Below are 22,395 nucleotides of genomic sequence, written 5' to 3'. Positions count from 1 at the left end.
TGTGCCCTTTTTGTGCCGAACCTGAGACAATGGATCACTTCCTGCTGTTCTGCCGCCGCTTTTCTCATTTGAGGAAGCGTCTTTTGCAAATTCCATTTCATCAACTGGGCTTGTCTGTGTCTTCCGCGGTTGTTCTTTCCATTGGCGCTTCTTTGCTTGGACGAAGCGACAGGAGTGTGCGCTCTGCTGTGCAACATTTTCTTCAAGAAACGCAGCGACTCCCATTCTAATTTCTTTTTCCTGATCTCTGTCAGTAAGACATTGCAACATTACAGGCATTGTGTACTATTATGCACATTAAGCAATTGTCCGTCTTCGATCTCCAAGTTAACTGGACCCCTTTCCTTCCCTCTTCCAATCTATCAGACTACATACTATTTCCACTGCTTTTCCCGTCCAAAATTTCCTGTATCCAGTAATTAACCGCCTGTGTCTTGGCCACTCCCCCGTAGTGGGTATGTGCCAGCAACGTCTGAGGCCTTCCTTCCTTCCTTCCTTCCTTTGGCGCACACTGCAGGCATCTTGCTAGAGGAGGCGATGGTACAGCAAGCCACGCAATATGCGAAATTTAAAAACCGAAACCAGTGGAGCTGGCCAACATCATCACTCCCGATTCCGCGGCGCTGCCTTACGGTGAAATAGCTAAAGCCTTAGAATCAGATAGTGCCGCCATGCAACGACCGCGGCTCTCTGCCTGAGCCCAGCTGCGTCGCCTGCAGCTACTTCGCGCCACGCTTTCGAAAGCTTTCGTTCGCAGCGCCGCCAGGAACAGTTGGTTGCGATTAGTCACATTTTTTTACTAGATCACTAACCATCAACTGCTTTCGTAATTCAAACAAAATGTAGCGTCGTTTATTGCACCACGCATTTGGCAAAAATAATGCTACCAGTTTTCTTTTAAAGCGTTTTAGTTTTTGCGACTTCAGCGCCGCTTTTTCGTTCGCCGGTTGCGAGGTTGAGCGCCCCATGTGTACTATCGGCCGTGTGCTACACTACCTCTTTTAGTACGCTTTAATAGAGTGTTTGTGTCGAGATTTGGTTTCTTCAGCTTGTTGTTGTTGAATGTGCGGCCCCGTTAATGTTGTGGCAGTGTGGCTGAACTCGGAAGCTGACAAATGGCCCCTGCGCTGCGGAAGACGTTCTTACGTGCATGGAGTTCTCAAAAACTGCTCTGACGTACCGCACCCAACACCACGCCGGAGCGGCCGGCCCCCGACGCCCGGTTGGAGAAACGGCTTACCATGATTGCAGACGAATGTAAGTACAGAACTGTAAAATGACTTTTGTGGTGTGTCGTGGGGATGCATGAGGGCTGCGAATGCATTTAGGCTTGGTCTTTACGTCTTGTTCGCCGTGAGGTGCGAAATGCGAGCACGACACGATCGCTTGCAGATAGGTGTTGTTTTGACACGCTCGCGTGTCAGCTATGCGCCTTTTAGATTCGCCCCCTTGCGCTCTTTGCGTCAGCATCGTTGCGAATAAGTTATATGATAGAATTTGGTTGCACGCTGAGAACTCAGGCGCAGCTTGATTCGTTATTCTGACTGTACAGGAGCAACGCGTAAAAAGTAGACCATTGGAAGGAAAAGTGCTTGTAGCGGCGTGCGTCTTTTGATTCTGCGGCCTGAGTGTTTACTCGATATGTAAAATTCCCGGTTCCATGTCGCAGTCGTATGAAGTGCTGCGTTTCTTAATACCTTTGGTCAACGAAACTACGTTTAAAAATAGCAGAACCATTCCATTACAGTGCACCTGAGGTAATGGCACACTGGAAGGTACGTTGTCGTTTTATTTGAATTACGTTCAATATACTGAATGTCATTCCCCATTTTCAGCCTGAAGCGATAACAGTATAACGTGATTCGCGATTAATAGTTCTAAAGAAAATATGACTGCCTTTTTAAACCATTTTTATGCAAGCTAATGGATCATAGGTAATTACTCATTAGCCTCCACTCCTGAACACATTGGACTGAACCGCTAGAGGCTGTAATGGGATGTTGCTTCTTTGATCACATTTACGAAAGCATCTCTCTAATTCAACCTTTCTTCAAATGCGTCCGCAGTGAAGGACTGTACAGCTACCCCACCGGTATCATCACGCTGCTATTGCATCTCCTTTCGTCCATCATTGAGCCAACGCTACCTCAACCTGAGGTAGCCTATCAGCCATTGATACCGGATATCAAGCATGTCACCTGTAAAAGAATAGGTATGTGTGGGTATGACAGACAGTTGTTTTTTTCTTGTCTTTGCTTGTAGCCTGACAAAAGTCTTCTGGTCTGGCATCTCTCTCTCTCTTTCATTTGTTTCTTTTTTATCTTTTGAAAGAGCATCAAGAAGAAAGCAAAAAGGCATTGTGGGCATCATGAGAGTATGGCTCTAATCGAAGACATTGTGTTATAATGTGTAATGCTTTTTTTTACAGTTTTTATGCTCATGCTTCTGCTTGGGAATTTTGAGCACTGTATAGACCAAATACAAAAATATATATGTGCTTCATGACCTTTCTAGAGTAGCTTAAAAGCAGCGATTCAATTTCATCATAGCTTTACTTCACCAGTACCTACCTGTGTCAAGGCACGGCAAGTTTGAAGTGAACCAGTGGTGTGATAACATTATTGAATATTAGCGTTCAAGTGGAACAGTGTGCCTTAGAGGCACAGGTGCGGCTAGCATGAATAATTCGTGCTGTACGAGATTATCCTTGCATTACGTGAAATCCTGTGAAGCTTATATTGAAGCTGTGCAGAAGAAAGGCATTTGTTCTGTATGTCATGAGTGTTGCTAGGGTTATTGTTCTTTCACACTCCTTTTGTCACAACTGACTGCACTGTACAGTTCAAATGCATTTGGAATCTTTTGAATATTTGATCATTCTTGTTTTTATTCATACCGACATTCAATTACTGGTTGCACTACACTAGCTGAGCTTATTTCAACAATTATTTCCATGACCTTAACCAAGCCCCTTGTGTTACTTGAACCGACGCATTTGTCGTTGCCCCCCTCCTGAGCCATCAAGTTTTGTTATAAGCTGTGCAAATGATTTCATTCACTTTCAAGAGGCATTGCTACAATTGGTAGCATGTAATTGGCTAATTACCTGGGTACTCATTCTTATCTTCTTTGGAACACATTTTTTGTTTACTTGTTTCTCTTGTATTGAGCATGCCCCAGCACTGGAGTGATGTGCTGCGGGACAAGTAAAGAAATTTCAGTCCAGCTGCCTCCGTAGGGGCATGTTGCTGAGGCTTTTTGCGCTCGTAGATCTGTGTGGCTTTACTTACAAGCATTTTATCTGACACAGTGTGTGCCTTAATATTTTTATTTATATGTTTTAGAAAGGGCCACTCTGGCACTCCGAAAACTTTGCTCACCTGCGTACTATGTGTTCATCCATTTTACCCCCGCACACCTGCTATAGCTCCAAATGGTGATACATTATCTGCAGACAGGTAAATAAACTGAACAGCAAGTAAAGTTCAGTTTTTTTCTCCTAGCTACTCAGAGACACAAAGGGGCGCAAGTTATGTTGCAGTGTGTTTCGGGTACCGCTTTTGAGAGCAAAACCTGCCTGAAGTTTGGTATATACCAGTCAAGAAACATGAAATAATCTTCACTTTTGGTGGCGTGCAAGTTATTTTCAAATGACTGGAATGGCTAAATATCTTTATAGTAGCCAAATTAGGCATAACATGTTAATGTCAGTTCCTGTGTATATCAGTCTTCTAATGTGGGAGTAGAATTGAGCACAACAGCATGTTTTGGCCCGAGGAGTGCATCAAAATAAACTAACATGTGTTATTTAACCAGCAGGCTGGTAATCTAATATATGATTTAATTTTTTGCCATTTACAGTAACGGGCCTTATTTATTGAAAAGTTAATTATAGCTGACCATAATATCCGCATGAGTTTTTAGATTTTTCAAAATATGATTCCCGTTGTGGCTGCAGCCCAATGAGTTTACGGTGCCCAAATGGGTGAAACCGCATAGGCCAGAATGGCTTGCAGCCACGCTTACAAGTGCATACCCACCCATCTCCTCTAGCAGTTCCTGCCACGGGCACTAAAGTGTATTCCCTGTTACTCTTTCTCGAGGTTCAGCCGGTGTCAAAAAGGTCTCTTTAAGAGCTACTCCTTATAAAAGAAGAACTAATCAAAACTAGGACACATCTCGCACAGAAAGATTACAGCAGAAGCCTTAACACTGCAGCAATGCATCCCTGCAGGCTTTTGACTGGTACCAACTGAAAATGTAGACAGTTTAATCTGACATATCCCAGCTGAGACCACATAGAACCCTGTGGTTTCCATAGCTGGAGACCATTTGAAATCTGCCATGCTTATGAAGTTGACCTACTGTTGGGCCAAGACAGAAGCTTTCATCTTCTATTAAGTCGCTAACTGGAACTATTTGCCGTTGAGTTTCAGGTGCACCTGTTTTGATTTTAGATTCACTTAGTTCCAGCTGGGACAATGCTTTGGAAGAGAAGGTGTGCCGTCACATATTAGCAAACAACTATGATTCTTTGTTTAAAACTGTGGCCAACAGGTTTCTGGTTGAGACTGGGTGATCTTGGTTCATATGAGCTGCAACTACGCCAAATTCTCAATTTAGGATGTTTCTTTTGCGTGTATGTAAATCCAGATGGCAATTACCCGGTGAAGGCAAATTATATTTCACGTTAACGAGCTGATATCATATCTTGTCAACCGCAGAAAAAAATAGGTTTAAAGCTCCTTAAAGTAAGTGCTGTAGAAATACAGGACCCATTTCATTTTCAGTGAAAAGTATGGAATTTTTATCAAGCAGAAAGTTACAGTAGGGATTAAACTGTAATGCGGGACATAGGCCATTTGATTACGTGGGCATCACAAAGATGAAGTTTTTTCATTAAATAGAAGTAGAAATAATTTGCTTATTATTAAGATGTCAGGTTGAAAGCTCTTGACATTTGTTCTTATCAAAGCCGCTGAGGCAAGAAAACTATGTAAAGCATACATTGTACCCCGTTAAAGATGAAGCATGGAAGAATATACATCAGATGAACCTGAGCTCAGTGCAAAAATGATGCAGACAGCACAAAAAGTGCCAGTAGGCCCTGTAGAAGAATTTAAATCCCCAGATTACAGTATGTGTCAATCATAAATCAATATGTTTGTAACAATGCTTGTGTACAAAGCTTCAAATCAGGTCATTTATTGAGCAGAAGAAAATAAAATGTACATCACTCGTCCTGTCTATACATTGATGAAAAGGCATGATATGCCTGACAATGTACCCAGACCTCTTTCCTATTCATCTCCCAGTCTGACAATTGTAGATTGTAGATACATCAGATAAGGCAGACTATATAATTACTGCAACAGGAAGCAAAAGAAGAATGAAAAGAAGCAAAAGGTACCAGAAACAATTATCCCAGGCACAACACAAGCACAGTTTTTTTTTTCTTTTAGAAATGTTGCAGTCAAACTGATCATAGTGCACTCACAGTGGGAATGTGATTTCCCAAGAAGTGTGCTATCAAGTAGAATTGCTTTTACATGACGGTTTGTAATGTGCCATGGTTAAACATTTTCAGTCTCACCTTATCTATGCTCTTTCCGAAGATGCAGTCTGGGAAAGGCACTTTCATTTACCTTCCACATACACCTGCACACAGACAACAGCGGCTTTTTCACTGTCATTAGACTGCGAGTGGTAATGCAGTAAATGTTGAAGATTAATACAGCAATTTCAGTTGCACCTTCAGGCTGTGCACAGATGTCACAGTAAAGAGCTCATTGGGTGACCCATCAAAGTTGTCAGGCACATATAAGCCAGCGCGTTGTCTTCATGTGCCTACCTATACTTTGCAGTTCCGAAACTTTCGATGAGAAGTAGATTTTTTTTAAAAGTTTGATTTCTAAAAGCACTGATGAGTAACTGTTTGTAAAAGAAGACAATGGAAAGATGTAAGACCTAGAAACAGGAAGATGCGAGCAATTGATGACATAGGCTAGCTATTAAAAACACATTTCAAACATTCTTCAAGCTATATTGTCCACACGGCAATATCGTCGTGAAGGACATGAAACAAATATTGTAATACCTTATCTAAGAGTGCTATGTCTGAATTTTTCCATTTTCCTTCATAGATACTAGCGAAAAACTTCACATTAAAGAGCAACCATGGAATCTTCCGTAATGTGATGCAAACATAAATGAAGTGGTCACACCATAATAAACTACTACTATAGTATCAAAGAATATGCCAGGATATTTGATTCAGTTCGCATGTTCTATTGGTATACAGCTGTAGTAGAGAGAACGATGGGTAAGTAAAAATACCACTCTATATATAAGCCTTCCTGAAACAGATAATTTTCTAGTGTGTTAACTGAAATTCCATTGTCAGAAAACCATTTAATCACACAATTTACGTTCTCCTGCAACTAATGAATTGCTGTCTCAAAGTGTGCTTGATCTGTGAGCAAAACTGTACTGTCCATGCACTGGAGGACCAAGCACCTTAAGTTATTGAGCTGAAACCATTAGTTACTAAATTTTTTAAAGAATACAGACGGTGAAATAGACTCCAGTGGTTTACCTGCCTATATATATTGGCAGTTTATCACCAGGTTCGGTTTGGTTATTTAATCTAATAATAAATGATCATGCAAAAAATTCTTCAGGATAGTGAAAAGGGGACCTTAAAAGCCAAGTGAGTACAGTTTGCTTGGTAAATTCTCATAGCTCACCGCATCAATGATTTTCTGAACATTGAGAAAGAAAGCGCAGTTAAACAATGTCTCAAATGACGAATACAGCGCATCTGTAAATTTGTCAAGAATTAACGCAATGCCCTTTCCTGTAATATAGCGATATTGACGATTCGAAAGAACAGAGAATGTTAAAAAATTTTGTGATGCATTCAGATAAGAATTTTTCCAGTATTTGTGATGGAATCAATAACAGGTAAATTTATTAGTTCTCAATGCATTCTTTTGCCTTCCCTTGAATAGTGACTCATATAGAAGCTTTGCAGGTTATAATACAGTATTTTCCTGAACCTCATCAATCAAAAATATCAATGTTTGCAAAAGCATAATGAACCCATGGTAACAGTGAAGTGGGCCTATTTCACCAGAAATTGCACTAACCTGGCCAGATTCCCTTTCGAGAGCCTCAGAAGATATAATAAACCAGGTTGTAGGGATACACGCGAATCCCCTGTCCCATAGTAACGGCCGCGTGTAATTATCACGCGATGTTATCCACGCGCCGTTCGGGAGGTTTGCGAGGGAGGGCACTCACGCCGCCCCCGCATCCTTTCGCACCCTCGCAGCGACGCTGCCGCGGAGACTTTCCCTCTTTCCCCTCTTAGCACGGAGAGACCTCCTCTCCACATCTCGGGAGAAGGCGTGGTCGCGCGGTTCTCCTGGGGCCCGCTGGTCTTCTGGCAGGAGGCGTGGACACGCACGGACGCAGATCTGCCACGGAGACCGCTGCCGTTATCGCCCGGCCACCGTGTGTGAACTGACCGCCGTGAGCGAGGAGCCACGCGGGGTGAGCGGAACCTTCCTCCCCCACCATTTTGTGTGCGTTCCACCCTTTTTGTGCATTTCACCCCTGTACGAGAGCGGAACGCTCCCTCAATGCGGTGGTTGCCTTGTTGCTTGCTGCTAATTGTATTGCTCGGGAGCAATAAACGCTCATCCGAGTAGAATACTCGTGTTTGTCCCCTCTGGGCCGAAATCGCCATGGTTGCAACTTACCACTCCACGGGTTGGGGGTCACAGCTCTGGCTGCTAGAGCTGGCATGCTGGTGCTAGAGAGCAACTACTGCTTCTAGCCCTTTGAGCGTTATTACAAGAATAACCCCCATATTCTTGGCGCCCAATGTGTGGCCAGAGGTGTGGCAAACCAGGTGTCTGTGTGACCGGCTGGCGACACACAGGCCAGCCATGGTGGCCAGCGGGATTGACTTCCAGTCCCTGCTGTGGTTGTCCGATATGGCATCTCAGCAGCAACAGGTTGACACGGCAGTAACAACTACTGCTGGCGTATTGGCAGAGGCTGACGCTAGCCCCTGCGATCTAATGTCGTTTGAGCCGAGCGGTGATTCACGCGACACACTGGGTCAGACGAGCGGCGACGCTAGGCACTTCTCGCCAAGCGCTATGCCGCCAGGTACGGAGAGCACGGTGCAACCTGCGCAGCCTTGCTCGTCCCACGCGGCCCCTCAGCCAGAACTTCCTGGCCAGGCCAACTCCCAAGAGGCTGTGTTGCGCAATGCTTTGCGCCTCATAGAGAGCCTCACGGGTATTGTGCAGAACAACCTGCAAACACTCGCTCCAATGTCGAGACCGAGGCTACGGGTGGACCTTCCCAGCTATGGTGGCTATCATGATCTTGTAAGCGCCGAGTACCTGGATCGCATGCTGAACTGCCAGCAGGCGACGGGGCTTACCGATGGCGAGGTTTAGGCACGTGTCATGCCAGTCTCACTGACAGATCAGGCTGCCCGCTTGTTCCGCCTCACTGGCTACCGGTCACGCACAATGGAGGAGTTCCGAGCGAGGTTTCGCGAGGAGTTCTTGCCCGCAGATTACAACCGTCGTCTGTGGCGCGAGTTGGAGCTGTGTACTCAGCATCCGGACAAATCCTTGCTTGAGTACATGAGGGCAATGGACGAACTTTATCGTATCGCTGGAACGGAGACACTTTTCGCATTCGTTCGCTGGGTGCCGAAACGGTTGCATTCAGTGACGGGCAACTGAGAAATGGTTGGGAATTGTCTGACCGAGCTCTCGACCCGTACACGTATGCTATGCGGGCAGCACACACTGCACCTGGCCAAGGTACGCAAAATCGGGACCGACATACCGATCCGGGGAGGCTAGAGCAAAGGGAAACTCCGACGGTACGCCCGGCAGGGAGGAACGGTCAACCGGCGCGAGGCGACAACTGCCCCGCCCGGCAACGGCCGAACACCCTCTGCTACCGGTGCAACCAACGAGGGCACTACGCCTGGGAATGCAGAAGCCCCGTGAACCGAGAGCACGTGCTTTCGGGAATCTAACGGAGCCGCCGATGAGCAACACTGCACAGCTGGCGGCATCAACAGCGGTGCTCAGTGAGTCACACGAACTCTTAGCCCCGCTGGCTTGTCGTTTGGAACCACGCAGCGACACGGCAGTTCCGCTTATTGAGCTTACGGTTGCTTAACGTAAGTTCATGGCTTTGCTAGACACAGGAGCGAGCGCATCCCTGTTTGGCAACGAGGTATGTGAGCATCTCTGTCGGAACGGACTCCGACTGCGAGCGAGCAACCTCACTTTCCGATTAGCCAGCGGCACAGCGCACGCGAGTAGTGCCACACGGCTTGTGGTGCGGTGGGAGAAACGAGTGAGGCGCCAGCGCTTCGCTCACCTCCCCAGCCTATCGGTTTTGTTATTCTTGGCGGAGACTTCCTCGCCAAGACGGGCATTGTTATTGACGTCTGCAACGGAGGATATAGGGAGTGAGCATGTGGCACCCTGAAACCGTTCGTTAAACTCCCAAAAGCGTCACAAGCACATTCGCTTTCCGATGCTACGCGCGTAGACGTATGCAACGATCGCCCGAAAAAGCCCCTCGAAACGCCTTCGGCCGAGCTGCCATACCAGCCGGTCGACCGCGCCGAGAGGAAAAGCGCGAGGGACCCCCCCCTGTCCCCCCTGCAGTGGCACTCTGCGCCGCGGCGGCATGCAGGTCTTCCCGCCCGCTCTGAACAACTCAGGCGGTTTGTCGGGGGAGGGAAAAGCGCGCTTGTCTCTGCTCCTGAACGAATACGATGCTGTATTCATGGAGCAGCCTGGCTGCACTACACTGGTTAGACACAAAATTGAGACAGGCGATGCTGTTCCGTGGAATTGCAATCCTCGGCCAGTCAGCTTGGCTAAGAGGAAAGCGCTCGATGACGCTGTGGACGAACTTCTCGACACAGACGTTGTGGAACGTTCAAACAGCCCCTGGGGGTTTCCAGTGTTGCTAGTGCCCAAAAAGGATGGAACTACCTGCTTTTGTGTGGACTATCGACGCCTGAACGAGGTGACACGGAAGGACGCATACCCACTTCCAGGCATTCCCTCGATCGTGTCTAATGTTTGTGGAGCGAAGTACTTCACTATGCTCGATGCCAGCAGAGGATACTTTCAGGTGGAGATGACTCCCAGTGACCGAGAGAAAACAGCTTTCACTTGTCACAGGGGACTTTTCCAGTTTACCCGAATGCCTTTCAGCCTGGTCGGAGCGCCCGCGGCGTACCAGCATCTGATGGACCGTGTCCTAGGCGATGCAAGGTGGCACCACGCTCTTGCTTACCTGGATGGCATTGTCGTGTATTCGGCAACCTTTGATGAGCACTTACACCATCTCAGGGATGTACTGGGAAGGCTGAGGTTGGCGGGAATCACTCTGAGCCCGAACAAGACCCAGATAGCGGCGACCCGAATAACACTGTTGGGGTTCACGCTAGACAAAGGATGCCTTTTGCTGTGCGAGGACAAGCTGTGGGCTATATTGCGGTTCCCGTCGCCGGCAGAAATGGGCGGACTGCGACGCTTTCTAGGGCTGGTGAACTTTTATCGCCAGCTTATCCCAGATTGCGCAGCTCTGCAAGCCCCCTTAACGGAATTGTTGAGGAAAGGTGTGAAGTGGCATTGGGGACCCGAGCAAAAGGCGGCACTACGCCATCTCACTTGCGTGCTCGTGGAAACCACAGAGCGGAGGCTGCCTGACCTGAACAGGAAATTTGTGATCCACACGGATGCTTGTGACCTGGGCTTAGGAGCAATCCTGCTTCAAGATCACGAAGGTAGCCTGAGACCGGTGGCGTTCGCTAGCCGATCATTAACTACCGCAGAGAGAAGCTATTCCGTGACAGAAAAGGAATGTCTCGCGATTATCTTCGCTCTGCGGAAGTTCGACTATTACGTCGACGGAGTTGCCTTCGTGATTGAGACTGATCACATGGCACTCACGTGGCTGAGGCGCCTAGGCGAGCCGAGCGGACTCCTAGCGCGATGGATGCTACTCCTCCAGGGTTACAACTTTACCGTGCGCTACAGGAGGGGTAGAAACAACGTGGTGGCGGCGGACGCACTTTCGCGCGCGCCCATTGATGGCGTGGGAAGTAACAACACTGGCCACTCCGCCGCGCCCAACAGCCGGAGCAGCGCGACTGCCGCGAAGCTCACCCAACGCCCTGAGGGAAGGGACTACCCGCCTTCCCAGGGCGAAAGCGTGAACCACTTGGAATTCATCAGTTCAGTGGTGTGCGTTTTCAGCAGAAAGGAGCTATTGGAGGCACAGCGGGAGGATCCATTTTGTCGAAAAGTGTTCGACGGGCTCAGGGAGCCAGGCGGCGCGGCCACGGCGCACATGGAGGCAACTGGTATTGTTGTCCGTGCGGGGCGCTCGAACACAGCTAGTAATGCCGTGAGCGCGATGGATTCCTATCTGCTCGACTCCGATGGCATCCTGCTGAGATATATCCCCTCCGAGAAGGATACACACGAGTCCTTCAAGGTGGTGATGCCACGCACGATGAGAGGAGCACTTTTACGCTACTTTCATGAGACGTGCATCGCTGGGCATGCGAGTGGCCCTAAGACTTACCTCAAGTTGTGCCGCCTCGCTACCTGGCCTGGCATGAAGCGGGATGCGATTCGCTACGCCCGCTCGTGTGACGTGTGCCAAAGGGTCAAGCTGCGTGGTGGACGCACACCCGGGCTTATGCAGCCGATCAATAGCCAGGGTCCTTGGCAAATTGCGGCTTGTGACGTCATGGGACCTTACCCCAGGACTCCGAGTGGAAACCACTTCCTGCTCATTGTGAGAGACCATTTCAGCAAATGAATGGAACTGTTCCCACTTCGAAAGCTGACGGCACGCGTAATCATGGGGAAGCTGACCGAGGTGTTCACACGATTCGGCTACCCTGGGGAGTTGATAACGGACAATGCATCGTACTTCACTGCCAAACTCTTCGTGGACTCCTGTGCGGCCCTTGGCATTAAGCACAGAAGAACAACCACGTACCATGCCCAGGCGAACCCCTTGGAACGCGTGAACCGCAACATCAAGAACATGCTCGTTGCATTTGTGGAGACGCACAGCGACTGGGACACCTGTCTCCCCGAGATTGTGTTTGCTCTCAGGTCAACCGTGAACCACTCAACTGGGTACACACCTGCCGCTCTCAACCTTGCCAGGGAGCTGGCGAACCCGGTAGAACTTACTCTCCAGGTTTGCAGCAACACCCCGATTGCTTCGTTGGCACACGCCGACTACGCGACCGGGGTGCGCGCGAGGATGACGGAGGCTTTACACAAAGCCCGCCGGAATCTGAGCACTGCTCGGGCCCAGCAGAAGGCGCAGTATGATCGCTCTCCGGGAAATTTACTACAAACCGGGTGACCTGGTGTTGAGGTGCAATCACGTCCTGAGCGACGCCAGTAAGAAATTCTCTGCTTTTCTGTCGTCAAAATGGACGGGTCCATATGTAGTTCGGAAGAAACTTTCCTCTCTCGTCTACAGGTTGGCGTTCTTGACGCTAAGACCGATCGGCGGACCGGTGCATGTCTGTGATCTCAAACCCAACTGTGACAGAGGGAATGAGTGGCCGGTAGAGAACACCCTCCCCTGCCAGCAGGCAGCCGCACTGAGAGGCAAGGCTCGACAACAGAGCCCAGCGCCTCGTTACAACTTGCGCCCACGGCAGAACTAACTCTGGCCAACGTGCAGGGAGTAATTTCTCCTGCTTAATATGGATGGAACAGCCCTTTCATACTTTGCACTGTAGCTTCCAGAGCAAGCACACGCTTTCTCTTCGGAAAAGACCGAGCGGGGTTAGATTAACTTAAACAAAAAAATGTTAAATGTAAAAATAACTAGAAAGAAAAGACAGCCTTGCAGCCACAGGCCAGCCTTCGCAGCGAGCCCGGAAGAGAGCTGACGGACGCAGAGACGACCGTTGCTGCTTCGAACATCCAAAGCCAGGCCGTTCTCCGGACAGCCTCATTCCAGAGCCAAGAGCCCGCTGTCACCACCGAGCAACCAGGCCGAAAACAAACAGCTTCCGGTCGGCCGCAGGAGAGCGAGCGAAAATTTGGGGAAGCTGGCGCCACTTTCTTCCACAGCGAATGCTGCAGCAAAGAAGCCGCCTTGGAGTTCCCCGTTCCCCGCGGCAGAGGCTTCGCCCACGAAAGCAGCTTGGTACCCCGCTGGGCCTGCCTCGCAAGCCCTCAGCGGCCGTAGGAAAATGGGTCGAAGCGCCTTTGCCGGCCCCGCCGAGAGGAAAAGAAGGCGAGCCAAGAGCGAACAGTACAACGAGCTGAATGGAGGCCTGCTGCACGCTGTGCAACGTGCATATTTGCCCCGACTCTGCCTGCCGCCCGCGCCTCTCGGGAAGGCTGCCCTGGCCGAGTAAACCCTCTGAAGCGGGACCTGCGGTCATCGACCCCCTTCAGTGCTTGGCTCCACGGGCGTCCATGGTGGTCGTCTGCACTGCCTTCCTGTCCTGTCATCCACAGCCTTCGACAACGGCACCTGTGGCTGTGAGCTGAAACTTTTCTTAATTGGTTTTAAAGTTAAACGGCGTGTCGCCGGCCCTACTCGGTACACCCCTCGGTGAACGCGGTCCTTCTCGGCCGTAAGGCAGTTCTAAGGAGGGGGATGTGGGGATACAGGCGAATCCCCAGTCCCATAGTAACAGCCGCGCGTAATTATCACGCGATGTTATCCGCGCGCCGTTAGGGAGGTTTGTGAGGGAGGGCACTCACGCCACCCCCGCTTCCTTTCACGCCCCGCAGCGATCTTCCCCTCTTAGCACGGAGAGACCTCCTCTCCACATCCCAGGAGAAGGCTTGGTCGCGCGGTTCTCCTGGGGGAGGCATGCACAGGCACAGACGCAGATCTGCCACGGAGACTGCTGCTGTTATTGCCCGGCCACCGTGTGTGAACTGACCGCCGCGGGCCGTGAGCGAGGAGCCACGCGAGGTGAGCGGAACCTTGCCCACCATTTTGTGTGCATTCCACCCTTTTTGTGCATTTCACCCCTGTACGCGAGCGGAACACTCCCTCGTTGCGGCGGTTGCTTTCTTGCTTGCTGCTAATTGTATTGCTCGGGAGCAATAAATGCTCATCCAAGTAGAATACTCGTGTTTGTCCCCTCTGGCCCGAACCCGCCGTGGTTGCGACTTAGCGCACCGCGGGTTGGGGGTCCCAGCTCTGACTGCTAGGGCTGGCACGCTGGTGCTAGAGAGCGACTACTGCTTCTAGCCCTTTGAGCGTTATTACAAGAATAACCCCCATAAGGTAAAGGTTTTTTTAGTGTGCTGATGTTGTGTTTACTTAATCCCATTCCTGCTGCAAGCCTGAAACATTGACCGAAATTATCAGCTTTTTATGCAGGATCATGCAGAAAACCATTGGTGCAATGAGAGAGTCTATCTCTTCGAGGAAGAGGCTAATCTGTGACATCTTTGCAGGGTTTTTTTTTCAATTAACAATTACAGTAACAATAATAATGCCTTATATGCATTAAAATAATGTTATGTCTAAGAAAGGCTTCTAAAATACTTTTGATGCAACTGCAGCACAAGCACCCAGATTCACATAAAGCCGATAAAAAATAATCGTCTTGTGGCAACATGAGAGGATCTCTTTTGTAGCCTTCCTGTTCCAGACAAACCTCTCACTGCCCCCCAACTTCGTATTCTTCAGTGCATCCTTTTTAAGGTACACTTCTCACCCCTGGCCATTGTTTCGTCTACCACCTCAGAGCCTTTCCTGCATGCCCCATTAGCACCAATCCCTATGCTAACCTGGAACAGTCCCTTTCCTCCTGGCCCATTGCCTTTCAATTACAGCATTACCCACAGCCTCGGACAAGCTGATATTGAACAGTTGGCTTTGGTGACCCTGGCACAGGATGTTCATGGTGCTTCGTGTTGTGTCGTAATAAAGCTGTTTCTCTTTCCCTCACACACACACATGTGGCTGCTGCAGCATCCGTCCATGGGTGTCTTCCTTAATTGGAATGTGGATGTTTGTGCTGCAGTTACTTTCAAAGTATCAAAACAACTTGCCTGAAACATCGTTAAAAAATTATGTATTATAATATTTCGTTCCATCACCTTGTTTACTCTCAAGGGAATTATTAAGAGAAATGGGTGAACAGAACGAATTTTTAGCACAACAAATCAGTTACAATTTTCTTTAAGGTGGTGCTATTGATGATCACAGCGATAAAGGCAAAAAAAGGTGCTTGTAATCGTTATTCTGTGTTGAAAAAATGAATTGGAATATATATTAGCATGACATGAGAGAACACAGCCTTTGAACATGTGATCATCACATGATAAAATTTAAGGCTCATTGTAGTGCTCATGAAGAGCTGAACGTCGGTGCACAAGCGAAAATAAGTAAATGTTGTAAAACAGAAAACAAGACTTACTGTAGTGTTCAAAACTGAATGGTAAAAAAAACGCAAAAATTTATTGTAAAGCTAAAGGAATATCAATATTAAATCAAATTTTGTGTCAAAGGACATTTGTAATGTATGAAACATTTTGGCATCCTAATCTCCCTTCCAAATTTCAGTAGGAATTGTGGACAATTTTAGAATGTGTGATAAAATAATATTTTTTGATCCATGTTTAATATTAGTCTTTGCTGCTTTGCCAATGCCAAAGACAAAATTTTTCTGAAAACTTGTATATCTATAAGTACAGTTTGAAACACTTTACGTATTACATGATCATACTTCTGAATTGTCAAGTTGAGATTTTAGGGCATCGTCAAAGGTGTGTACCACTCATATTAACAAGACAGCAAGAGCTGCATTAAAACTATCCAACATTAAAATAATCATTAAACTGCAAAATCAAACAGCTCCAATTGAAGGACACATTGTGCTTCTGTAAGTTCCAGTGGTTCTCGTTAAGCTGGTCCCAAGACGTGATCCCAGCGCTTTTAACAGCGCTTCAACAAACCTTAACAGAAGCACAAAATTAGTGTACAAAGTACCATGAACTTGTGGCTGGGCATGCGCATGTCGAGGACCTCATTCCAATAGCAAGTACCACGCATAAATATTGACACAGTAGTAAGATTTTTTAAAATGAATAAAAGTTTTTCCTTGATGCCAGCCAATATGAATTTGCCAATTTTGAGTATCTTTGTGACACTTATGGCAAAGTAAAACGTGCCTTCAGTTACTTCTGCTTAATGCATTTCTTATAATATGACTAATTATTGAGAAAGTTGGCTTAGATCTGAAGAAAGCATATCAGTCTGAGCAGCTAAGACACACAAACAAGGAATGAAAATATGATAAATAAGCTGCAACAAACCAATTTATTTCATAATGAGACTGAGAACTCGTGTCTCGTAATCTTCCTATGTGGTGTTGTTCCCTTGTCTAGAATTTTGCGCTCCCCATTCTCAGTATACACGACCAACTAGCCCCCTACAAAGCTTTACTGGTAATTTATTTCCTGCTCATATTATTACGCTACAGTAAAACCTCGCTAATTCGGCCCCCGTTAATTCGGATAATTCAGCATCCTCACTCCCTCCCTTCAAAAATGTACATAGCCCTATGGCAGCAAACCTTCGTTAATTCGGCGCAGAATTGCGCACACACGGGTAATTGGGACTGGAGGCAGGGCAAGAATGGTGCTGGTATCCATTCCAATCCAAGCCAAGCCAGCGTACGAAAAGTGGCACTGCTATACGTTCAGTTCATCATCATCGTCCAAGGATCATCGCCATCACTGGAAACGGCTGACACCGCTCTCCATTCCGGAAATGCATAGCTACTGCAGTCACTTCTCAGTTAACAACAAACGAGAACGACCAGAGCGGCCATTTTGTGGTTTCTTTACGTGGTGTGGTGTGTTGTGTCGGTGCGTGCGGTCGTGGTGCTCTTTATTACGATGGCAGTACCGGCAAAGCACGCGAAGTATGCGGCCAAGGACTTATCAACCAAAGTGAAGATCCTCAAGGCACTGAAAGACGGCGCTTCCAGAGAAGTTATGCGCCAGTTCGATGTGAAAAGAAGCACGCTATCGACATACGTCGAGAATGACGCTCAAATAGTGGAAGCCTTTGAGGGCGAGAAATTTCATGCCGGTCGGAAGCGCCTACGAACTGCTGCCCATCCAGCCCTGGAGGAAGCATTGTTGCGGTGGATTGCCGCTGTCCGTGATTCGAAGGTGCCGTTGAGTGGACCACTCATCTGCACGCTGTGGGATACACAGGTATCCCCTCCTCGTCCCCCGCGCCAGCGGCGACCAAGACTTACACGGGCACGCTGGCCACCAGGAATGTGGAGAGAAGGCACCCCCGCGGCTCTGCTCATTTCCACCCCAGCACTGACGTGACGTCACGGCAGCGCGCTGCCTTCTACGGAGAGGGTAGCACGCCTAAGCTTGACGGCAACGATTTGCTGCCTGGGAGGCAGTGCCCGAAGGGATAAAAGCTGGGAACGCGCGGCGGGAAGGGACTCTCGCTGCCGCACCTTACCTAAGTGCCCCACGGACCCCGAACACCAACGCCGGTTGACGTCAACGACTTGGTGAGCTACTGAACATCTATTTTACGGATAGAACATTCTTCCGCAGTGTGCTTTACCTCGTGTTCGGATAATAAACTATTTCCTAGCGTGCCCTGCCATTGCCTATTTCGTCCGGACCTGCCGTGGCTGCGACTCTGCGCCACGGGTTGAGGAAATGTGTTGCATACTTGAATATTCAACGCCTGCGTGTAGCTTGCACGGAAGCTCGCCTTCCCGGCCGGCTGGACGCAGAGGGACCCCATCACGCAAGGAGAGACCTATGCCCTCCGAATGAATATTGATTCATTCAAGGCGTCAGGGTTAGTTTCCCGTTTTAAAGACCGGCATGGACTTGTTTTTAAGACCGTGTGCGGGGAGAGGGGTGAGGTGGAAGAAGTCGTAAAAGATTGGCAAAACGTCCACCTTAAAGAACACGTGGCAGCCTACGACCCCAACGACGTCTTTAATGCAGACGAATCGGCACTCTTCAAAGCACTGCCAGATAAAACGATAGCATTCAAGGGGGACCCGTGCACTGGTGGTAAAAGGAGTAAGGAGCGGGTGACAGTGCTGTTGTCAGCAAACATGACGGGCACGGAGCGGCTTCCAATTCTCGTCATCGGGAAGGCTCTGTAGCCAAGATGTTTTAACAACATCAAGCGACTTCCCGTCGAGTACCGTGCAAACTGGAAAGCATGGATGACGTTGGAGATATTTCGTTCCTGGTTGCAGGAGCTGGATCGACGCTTCAGTGCCAAGTAATGCAAGGTGCTTTTGATAGTGGACAATTGCTCCGCACACTGCAACGTTGCGAATTTAAAGGCGATCCGGCTAGTGTTCCTACCTCCCAACACTACCGCTGCTCTTCAACCGATGGACCAGGGAGTGCTCCAGTACGTTAAGAAAAGGTACCGCAAGCAAGTGCTGGAACGAATGCTTCCCTGCATGGAGCGGAAGCAGCAGTACAACATCACGCTTCTGAGTGCGATGCATATTTTGGCCCACGTGTGGGCGAACATGCCGCCAGAAATGGTGTCGAGCTGTTTTAGGCACAGTGGATTTGTGTGGCCCGAGACATCCCAGAGCCTGGAGTCTGCAACGCCAGAAGAGGACCACGATTGGGCATTCGTTGGCCTGCTCCCCACCGAATTTCCGCTCGCCGACCACGTTGCTATCGACAACGGCGTTGTCGTCGCCGGCCAGTTGAGCGATGACGAGATAATCAGCGATGCTCTCGGTGTGGCAGGTGAGGCTTCTGATGAAGATGACCCGTGCGATGTACTCCCGGTGCACCGTACTGCAAAAGAAGCCGCAGATACTCTTGCTGTTTTAGAGTAGTTCTGCTATGGTGCTCCATGCAACACGCTCGCACTGGACGGATTGTCGCACGTACGGAAGCTAGTCCTTTCCGCCCAGCTATCCGCGAAAAATCAAATGATTATCACCGACTTCTTCTCAAAGTGAAGGTATGCAATAAAAGAATTGTAAATGTGCCATTTTTGTTGTCCATTCGATAATTCAACATTCGGATAATTCGGACAATTTTTTTACTCCCGCAAGATCTGAATTAATGAGGCTTTACTGTATTATACCCAGTATTCTAATCTCTTAAAAATGTCTCACAGGCAAGTGAATGTGCTTTAAAGGAGGGGTGTATACTCCATTGAAATGCCATCTACCATGACTTACTGACAGAAGTATCCCCTCAGAACACCGTTGCTGTACACCAATTGTCTGGAATTTTTTTCTGCACACAAAAAGTGCGTGGATTCAGGCAGGACAGCTTAAGAGAAGTACAAAATGGATTCTGAACCTGCTCGCAAGCCTGCTTTTTGACGTCAGTTGTGGAATATATTTTGGGAGCAGGGCACAACTGCTGTTAGCTTAGGTGCATAGGGAACCCTTTGTCGGTCATGGAGTTCCCACTTTGCATTAAAGGTAGAATGAAACTTGGGTCACTGACCATGCCGAACACGTTGATTTACATATTGGAACCCTTACAGGTTTCTTGTTCTCAATGAAGGACTTATCATGAAAGAAGAAGCTTATGTAGCCTTAACTAATCGGTGCAAAACTTTGCATAGGTGTGGTGAAGGTTTCCCTTTGTTCTGTTGAGTGTATTCAGCATGGTCTGTAGTATTAAGGATTCAAGGTCCAGCCACGCTTGCGAATTTCTTTCAGTGGCAATGATTTCCACATCATCGCAAGCAATTTTACGCCCTATTCGTGCATGCTCTGCCAGAGCACTTGAGGTTGTTTGTTTCCTGCCGAAATCATTGCAGCGCTCTTAGCCGCCTTAGTAGATTTCCTGCCTCCCGATGTAGACTGAGTTACAATCGTCGCAGGATATCTTGTAAACGATTCCAGGAACTTCAAACAAGGCAGAGCATCTTTAACATTTGCAAGATCCTCGTGCAATTTAATAGTTAGCACGTGGGTGACATTCACCTAGTTGCTTTCGAAGACTCGTGCCCTTCGCTTATAACTACAATGTACAGGGCCGTCCACCCTTAGTATGAATGCAATGGATGGATGGATGGATGGACGGACGGACGGACGGACTAGTCAAAAAATGTAAGTGCGTGCCTCGCTTAGAAGATACTGTTGTTTTAGACATAAGTCGAGACAGCTTAGCTCGTGAGTTAAAAGAGGCGTTTTTCATCAAACGAAAGGGCTTGGAATGCGTAAGTGACCCGTCAAAATTGCTCTATGAAAGTGAACTGGCTTTCCTAGAAGGCCGCGGTTGAATTTGGAACATGTGTAAAAAGCTGGCATCTGTGCATGCCTAAAAAACTGAAATTCATGTTTGTTTTTAAAAACCTTTTATACTTTCCTTTTCATGTGGCCTGTACACCACGTGTCATTGCTCTTTTTATCGTTTTTACATATTCACCATGCAAGTCTTTTATTGCTTTTATGTCCCTATACACCATGTGACGTTTACCACCTCTTATTGTCACCGGTACTATTCGCCTATATATTGCGTGTTTCCCTGAATAAAAAATCAGTTGTCAGTAAGCGCTTGCCCGTGTCACTTCTTACGTCTTGTCTCTGTAGGCGCTTCTTTTAGTAACATGCACCAACAAGCCTAGCAAAAAGTTCTACTTGAAGACATTCGTAATGTTTAAAACATTTTGGCATCCTAATATCTCTTCCAAATTTCCGCAAGAATTGTGGACAATATTGGAATATGCGGTAAAATAATATTATTTTGATCCATGTTTAATATTAGTCTTTGCTGCTTTGCCAATGCCAAAGACTGATAAAATTTTTCTCAAAACTTGTAATATCTATAAGTACAGTTTGAAACACTTTACGTATAACATAATCATACTTCTCAATTGTCAAGTTGAGATTTTAGGGCATCGTCAAAGGTGTCTACCACTCATTTAATAAGAGAGAAAGAGCTGCATTACAACTATCTAACATTAAAATAATAATTAAACTCCAAAATCAATGGCCCCAGTTGAAGGATGCATTGTGCTTCTGTAAGTTCCAGTGGTTCCCTTTAAGCTGCTCCCATGACGTGATCCCAGCTTTTTTAACAGCGGTTCAACAAACCTTAACAGAAGCATAAAGTTAGTGTACCTAAGTGCCATGAAATTGTGGCTGCCCATGCGCATGTCGAGGAGCTCGTTCGAATAACCAGTACCATACATAAATATCGACACATTAGCAAGATTTATTACAATGAACAAAAGCTTTTCCTTGATGCCAACCAATATGAATTTACCAATTTTGAGTATCTTTGTGACACTTATGGCAAAGTGAAACGTGCCTTCACAATTACTTCTGCTTATATGCATAGCTTTCAATGTGACTTATTGTGAAAGTTGGCTTAGATCTGAAGAAATCATATCAGTCTGAGCAGTTAAGAAACACGAACAAGGAATGAAAATATGCAACAAACCAATTTATTTCATAATGAGACTGAGCACTCGTGCCTCGTTGTCTTCCTATGTGGTGTGATTCCCTTCTCTAGAATTTAGCCCTTCCCAGTATCAGTATGCATGACCAACTATCCCCCTACAAAGCTTAACTGGCAATTTATTTCCTGCTCATATTATTACGCAATGATACCCTGTATTCTAATCTTTTAAAAGAAGTTCAATCTCACAGGCAAGTGAATGTGCTTTAAAGGGGGGGGGGGGACATACTCTGTTGAAATGCTATCTAGCATGACCTACTGACAGAAGTACCCCCCAGAACACCACTGCAGTACACCAATTTTCTGGAAGGTTTTTTCTGCCACCTGTGCTTTCTGCGAACACAAAAAGTGCGTGGATTCAGGTAGGGCAGTTTAAGAGAAGTGGCACAAAATGGATTCCGAACCTGCTGGCGAACCTGCTTTTTGACGTCAGTTGTGGAATATATTTTGGGAGCAGGGCACAACTGCTGTTAGCTTAGGCGCATAGGGCACCCTTTGTCGGTCGTGGAGTTCCCACTTTGCGTTAAAGGTAGGATGAAACTTCGGTCCCTGACCATGCCAAACACGATGATTATATTTCGGAATCCTTACAGGTTTCTTGTCCACAATGAAGGACCGATCATGAAAGAAGCTTATGAAGCCTTAACTAATCAGCGCAATGACTTTGCATAGGCCTGGTGAAGGTTTCCCTTTGTTCTGTTCTGTGTATTCAGCATGGTCTGTAGTATTAAGGATTACAGGCCCAGCCACGCTTACGAATTTTTCAGTGGCAACGATTTCCACATTATCGTATCGCAAGCAATTTCATGTCCTGTTTGCGCATGTTCTGCCACAGCACTTGAGGTTGTTTGATTCCTGCCGAAATCATTACAGC

The 22,395-nt window shown here is 47.4% G+C and overlaps 1 protein-coding gene across 11 annotated transcripts in view; it reads left to right on the top strand.

Moving 5' to 3' along the window:
• Positions 1 to 938: 938 nt before the first annotated feature.
• LOC144112757 (uncharacterized) overlaps positions 939 to 22,395 on the top strand; it is a 55,434-nt gene continuing 33,977 nt past the window's right edge. For 6 of the 11 annotated variants that reach the window (XR_013310449.1, XR_013310448.1, XR_013310447.1 and 3 more), the window contains exons 1-4: positions 987 to 1,257; positions 2,067 to 2,212; positions 7,334 to 7,554; positions 13,845 to 14,031. Coding sequence is in view for 7 of the 11 variants with exons in the window: in XM_077645580.1 (XP_077501706.1) it covers positions 1,151 to 1,257; positions 2,067 to 2,212; positions 7,334 to 7,554; positions 13,845 to 14,031 (661 nt within the window). In the remaining 4 variants the exon portion in view is untranslated. Of the gene's footprint in view, positions 1,258 to 2,066; positions 2,213 to 7,333; positions 7,555 to 13,844; positions 14,032 to 20,091; positions 20,578 to 22,395 lie in introns of those variants that run through there. The other 5 variants (XM_077645576.1, XM_077645577.1, XM_077645582.1 and 2 more) reach the window with 4 other exon arrangements.

The sequence above is a fragment of the Amblyomma americanum genome, chromosome 1 (genome assembly GCF_052857255.1).
Source record: "Amblyomma americanum isolate KBUSLIRL-KWMA chromosome 1, ASM5285725v1, whole genome shotgun sequence".
NCBI classification, from domain to species: Eukaryota; Metazoa; Arthropoda; class Arachnida; order Ixodida; family Ixodidae; genus Amblyomma; species Amblyomma americanum.
The sequence above is the reverse complement of the archived record's forward strand: the minus strand, read 5'-3'. Positions and strand labels throughout refer to the sequence as shown.